This window comes from Grammomys surdaster, unplaced genomic scaffold, assembly GCF_004785775.1.
Source record: "Grammomys surdaster isolate TR1022 unplaced genomic scaffold, NIH_TR_1.0 128, whole genome shotgun sequence".
Lineage (NCBI taxonomy): Eukaryota > Metazoa > Chordata > Mammalia > Rodentia > Muridae > Grammomys > Grammomys surdaster.
In genome coordinates, this window is record NW_021604586.1 from 6,355,975 (window position 1) to 6,362,257 (window position 6,283).

The 6,283-nt window shown below is 48.7% G+C and overlaps 1 protein-coding gene across 2 annotated transcripts in view; it reads left to right on the forward strand.

Moving 5' to 3' along the window:
- Positions 1 to 6,283, forward strand: part of Zc3h18 (zinc finger CCCH-type containing 18) — a 47,838-nt gene that overhangs the window by 28,919 nt on the left and 12,636 nt on the right. For both annotated transcript variants that reach the window (XM_028752725.1, XM_028752733.1), the window contains 2 exons: positions 1,452 to 1,569; positions 3,152 to 3,420. In XM_028752725.1, the coding sequence (XP_028608558.1) occupies positions 1,452 to 1,569; positions 3,152 to 3,420 (387 nt within the window). The remainder of the gene's footprint in view (positions 1 to 1,451; positions 1,570 to 3,151; positions 3,421 to 6,283) is intronic.

Below are 6,283 nucleotides of genomic sequence, written 5' to 3' on the forward strand. Positions count from 1 at the left end.
CACACACACACACACACACACACACACACACACACACACACACACACGGCTCCTCTGGAGCTCTGCACTGGGTAGGACAGGTGCTGAGTCCCTGCCTGCCCAGATAGGAATCAGCTAAGAGGGTGAAAAGATAAACTTGGTGTATGGCACAAGCTTTCCATTCTGGTTCAGAAAGACTGAATGAGAATTCCAAAAGTAAGCAGCTTATACATTTTGGTGACTTTAGTTATTACAGTTACTCTTTTAGTTAATTGCACATCTCCCTTTGTTTATAAACTTTCTCCCCAGCATCGTGGCACGATTTCCAGTGTGAGTAATGTGTTATCCTCATTCTTCCGGGGAACATGGAAAGGTGCCACCCTAGTATGTCTCCATGGGCCTGCTTTCTCTCTGTACTACATGAAGCACATACAATTGTGCTTCCTTGCAGCTCTTCTGGCTGCTGTCAAACTTCAGAGGTTGCCTTCTTCCTCGTGGAGTTTCCTTGGCTGGGCTCGTATCTTTTTCTTACGTAGACCAGGCTGTCAGCATATGTGTCTAGCCCATGAGTATTCTCACTGGATTTTACTAGGGTATGCTGACGAGCCATGCAAGATGAGCCAGGGTGGTGGTAAGGAGTGCTCTGTCACGTCTTCTCACTTAGTTGTTGCTTTGTGACGTTCAGGGTGGATATGTGTCATTCCCACGCACCTTCCCTCTGCTGCTGCCAGTAGCTCTGCCTCCACACTAGCTGTCTGTCTGTGAGGGAGGAGCTAGGCTCCCTCCCGTGTTACCCTTTTGCCCTGCCTTACTGAGGTAGATGGGTGGGCTGTGTGAATTGGCTCTGTCATGGGCTGTAGATGTAGTGTCACAGGGTGGCAAATGGAGACAGTTTCTATGTGTTCCCACCTCTCTGGGCTCCTCCTGCCAGACTTGCTGTCAGTACTGCACACTAGGATGTGGGGATGGGTCCTACTGTGTCCTAATTCGAGAGAATTCCTCGACACTTCTCTCCAGCTTTGGCCTTAGAAGTGCTGTTGCTGTTGTTACTGTTTTGTCTGTGCACGTGTATACAGTGTTTAGTGTGAGAGTCTAAGGACAGCTCTGTGGAATTGTTGATGCTTTTCTGGGTCCAAACTCAAATCATCTCCAGCAAGTGTTTAAGGAGATATTTCTATCTCATTGAAAAAATACCAATTCCTATTTTGTTGAGTGTTTTCTCCAGAAATGGACACAGAAGGTTTGTCTTTGTCTTCACCTGAGGAAACTCCCAGGGCTTCTTCCCCGCAGATTGACTGATCTGTGCTGCAATAGGGTGTCCTATTGCTGACAGCGTTGTGCTGCAGACACCACTCGGTCGTGGTGTATTGTCAGCATGTGGGGTTGGATTCTGTTGGCTTGTCTTTTATGTAGAATTTGTGTTGTAGCATTCTTAAATGATACGATTTCCTTCTTTTTGGCTCTTTTTTCAGACTTGAGCCTTATGCAGATCCTTATTATGACTATGAGATAGAGCGTTTTTGGCGTGGTGGACAGTACGAGAATTTCAGGGTGCAGTATACAGAAGCAGAGCCGTATCATAACTATCGCGTAAGTATGATCACATGTGTAAACTTTCCTCTTTCCTTAGAACGGGGTCTAACTGTGTACCTTATTAAGCTAGCCTCAAATTCATAATCCTTCTGTCTCGGCTGTACAGTTAGTGGTGTGTGCTTCCTCATCCAGCAGTAGTCAACTCTTCTGTGGTCTATTTGCTATAAGCTTATTCAGTTAGCAAAATGTATTTAGCCACAGTCCTGAATTTGAGCCCAGGTTGGTTGTGCAGGCAGCCACTGGCTAGGTCTGTGATCGTCTGATGTCCTGTGGTCTTTCTTGGAATCATTGTTCTTGCCATGGTTTTGTAAGGTTAGCTTTGGTGGGAAATTGTCAATGCCAGTTTTCAGGAGACTGTCACCCTCATGAGTATGTTGCTCTTAGAAGTCTCCTGAGCAGTGTCCTCGCTTGTAGCTGCATTCTTGTCCATCTAGTCTGCTGGTTGCGGACGTGCCTCTGACTGGCCTTGCCATGTTGTTCAGGCAAAGACTCCAAGAACCTAGTGCTCCAGACTGCCTGTTCAGTCTTCTCTCTCAGCCTACTCGGGAGGTCTGCTCTAGGAAAGGCCTCTGAGGACCCCTTGAGTAGTGTGCTGTGACTCACCACTCGTCAGCTGTCACAGCACTGAGGACAGGTACTGGCCCCGGGAGCCCATAGGTGTGAGCTATGCAGACTCCCTCTAGCCCAGAGCCACCGCTTCCTTCCTCCTGGAGGTGGGCTATCCAGTGCAGGTACTTGTTCTCGGTTCAGTCTAGTCAGTAGCTGGTAGGAATGCCACAGGAGCCTGCGTGGTGTCTCCCAAGTTAGCTCATTATCCAACTTCTTGGGTTTTAATGCTGAGTATTAAAGCAGGAAAAGAAGGCAGCAGTGGGGAGTTGCAGTAAGGGGATAGATACAGTCTTCTTTCCAGACACATTCATGAAGCACTTCAGTGAGGGCTTCTCTACATGGACAGCCATTCTAAGAATGAGCTGGGTCACTCAGGGGAGGGCCTGTGGTATGGGCTTATACCAGACAGGTGCTGGCAAAGTAGTGAATTTATTGGTTGGGGTAACTTCATTCTTAATTTATATGCATGTTTTTTAACATGGTTGTTTGTTTGTTTTTTGTTTTGGTTTTTGGTTTTTCGAGACAGGGTTTCTCTGTGTATCTCTGGCTGTCCTGGAACTCAATCTGTAGACCAGGCTGGCCTCGAACTCAGAAATCTGCCTGCCTCTGCCTCCCCAGTGCTGGGATTAAAGGCGTGTGCCACCACTGCCCGGCTGTGTGTTTTTGTGTGTATGTGTCCGTGCTTGTGGTACTAGGAATTAAACCTAAGTACCTAAGACTCTGGACATCCTGGGTCAGTGTCTTATTAAAGAAGGCTCTCACCTGACCCAGGCTTGCCTTGAATTTCAGATCCTCCTTCCTCAGTCTCCTCGTTGTAGGCCTTTGCCATCAGACACAGCTAACTTATTTTAAGGAAATACTTGGGGATAAAATGGCCTCCTGAGAGCGTCCTCCTACCTGCTCCCCTTCTTCTCTCTGCTTCTACCAGATCGTGTGTAATTCAGGGTCTGTATTTGGCTTTTTTACCCAGGAACGGGAGAGGGACCGAGAGCGGGAGAACAGACAACGAGAGCGTGAGCGGGAACGTGAGCGGGACCGAGAGCGGGAGCGCCGGCAGAGAGAGCGGGAGCGAGAGCGGGAACGCGAGCGGGACAAGGAGCGACAGAGGAGGAAAGAGGAGTGGGAGAGAGAGAGAGCCAAGAGAGACGAGAAGGACCGGCAGCACCGAGACCGGGACCGGGACAAGGACCGGGAGAAGGACAAGGAGAAGCCAAAGCCCCGGTCCCCACAGCCACCGAGGTAGACTACCCTAAGTCCCATCTGTCAGCATGTCTTGCCCTTGGCCTCTCCATCAGACCTTTAGGCACTAGCTCCTTGCTTCCCTGAAGCAGCCTGCCTGTGTAGAACAGAGTGTAGTGTGGAGCTGTCTCTTCCTCTTAGGTTGTGTTTGCAGAAAGCACAATGGCTGTGCCTTAGTTCCTTTGTGTGTGTGTTGGTAGACACTGGGTTGTGGACACTTTTAACAGTTGTAGCCGTGAGTGTTGGTATGAATGAGTGTTGGTGCAAATGTGGATTTTCTCTTCTTCTTGGGGTTACCTATGGGAGGAACTGCTGGGTCATCTCATAACTGATGATCTGCCAGACCATTTTCCAAAGAAGCCACTTTCTCCATTTTCCCTAGACCTTCAGCCCGTAGTGCTGCCACTCCAGGGTAGATAGCCCCTTCCTTGTTCTCAGCAAGGTGGCAGGAGCAGAGCGGGGGTGTGAGATGAAGAGCCAGAGGCAGTGTGGATAGCATTCTGTCAGAAGTGCATTTTACTGAGCCCCGCCCACCACCTGAAACAATACAAATAACTGTATTTGTTTTGGGTTTTATATCTATGTAGTGTAGCCTTGAATTTATGATCCTTCTTGCCTCCGTTTTCCAGCTGCTGGTTTTCTAGGCATGTGCCACTGTGCTGGGCTGTTTTTGTGTCTCTTTCTACCCATCCCAGAACACATGGGTCTAGGGCTGCTTTTGTTGTCGTTTGTTACCAGTTCTGGGTTTCTGGGTTTGCTGGCTCATGAGTATGGTCAAAAACCATTTTTAGATTCTGCATCAAAGTGGTATGTTGTGGGAAAGCCTTCCTCCAGTTCAGCACTTGCAGGTCAGGATTGAACTCAGACCTTCTGGGATGCTCAGTTGGTCGGCAATTTGAGCTAAGTGAAGCACACAGATAGGACTTTGCTCTTGGATTGTTTCTGTGTTTGATTGGTTGGTTGGTTTGGTTTGGGTTTTTGTTTTTTTTCTTCTGAGATAGTGTTTTACTGTGTGGCTATGGCCATCTTGGAACTAGGTTTGTAGACCAGGCTGGCCTTAACAGAGATGCTCTTGCCTCTGGGGCTTGTTGATGTCTCAGTAGATTGGCATGTGTTAGCCTTCTGTGTTCTTTAGGACACGGGATGGAGGAATGGCAGTAAGAAATACATCCCTGCTCTGTCTCACACGTGCAGGGCTAGTCGAGAGGACCAGACAGCAAATGTCGGCAAAGCAGAGCAGAGAAAACCTAGGACTTTCACTCCTGGGGAACGTCCAGAAAGAAGGACTTAGTGAGCTTGGAGGGGTTTAGCCAGTAGAAGTCACCTTGTGCATGGAGTATGGGCATGAAGAGGTACAGTGGGTGTTACCCACTGAAACGAGGGCACACTGCGTCCTCTGTGGCCAAGTGGGACAGCCCCAGAGAACCTGTGCAGTTTCCTGGGAGATTAACAAAAGTATGTATTCCTTGGGTGTTGGCCAGTTGAGGTAGTAGGGACGACCCACATGCTGTGAGTCCCTCTTCTGTCTCTGTTGGGTATCTAACCATCCTGGTTTCAGAAGCAACGTGCCATCAGTTGGCTTTTTGATTCTTTGACCCCAGACTTGACAGCTGCCCACGTTGAGTTCCCAGACAGGAGAGGGGGCTGCTTTGCTCGTCGGCAGCTCACTTCCTCGTGCCACCCTTGCCTGTGTGCTGTCAGCCTCAGCACTGACTCTGACAGCACGGCTGGCCCTTGCCCTGTAGAGGCGCCGGTAGCCTTTGGATATGGTACTGTGCCGGAGGCAGAGAAGAGGGTGCTGCAGCTGCAGCTGCACAGAAGGTCAAGGTCATAGATCACCTGTGCCCTCGTTTGTCTCATCAGAAGTATCTGTAAACAGCAAATTTGTCCTTGCCCAACAGTTACCTACTGTAGTTCCTGACCAGCGTCCCACCTGCCCTTTGCATACTAAGGCCCTGAAACAGACCACACACCTATGAGGGCACCCGTGAGACCTAGGACACCTTTGAGGGCACCTATGGAGAGATGTAGCCTCCTGTGGTTTTGTGTTCTGCCTGGCTTTCTAGGTTTGATGGCATATCTGGGTGGTTATTCTCCACTAAAAGAGGATTCAGCAGTTTTCTCAGGGTGTCTTGGGAAATGAAGATACAACCTATGTCATTCTGCAGACTCCATGCCTGGACTGTCCCTACTCAGAAGACAACTCAGGTGTTAGCCTGTCAGCTCAAAAGCTACTCATGCATGCGCTTGGTGGTCATAGATATTCTCCACAGCCAGACTTGTTGGCGCTTGTAGACACATCAACCTTGCAGCCATTTCCTCTAAATGTTACAAACATTTTTCTCGGTGAATTTGGTAATGAATTCTTTAATGATGGTTCATCCAGTCATTCCTACCAAATACCTACCACTGAATATGGGGCTTACATTGGATACCCATGGTTTCATCCATCTAACCTCTCATTTGACCTTGGTTATTTCTAGCTCTGACTGAGGATCAGAAGTTCCCACCTCACTCCCATCCTTCCTAATACCACGTGTTACTCACCCTGCGAACTTTAGCTTTTTAAACGTCAATCTTTGCTTTCTCCTTTGACAATTAAACTCATGCTACGCAAATGTTAGGGAAGCACTCCACCACTGAGCTGCAGCTCTGACCCTTCCTTCCCTTCTTAAAGGAAGTCTTAGATCATCGCTACCCAGCAAACACCAGCCCATGTACCTTGGCATCACTGTGATAAATAACATCTCAGATAAAGTTGGCTGTCTATAGTAACAAAACTCAGCATGCTGTGCTGCTGCCCGTTCACACATGTCCATAGTAACAAAACTCAGCGTGCTGTGCTGCTGCCCGTTCACACATG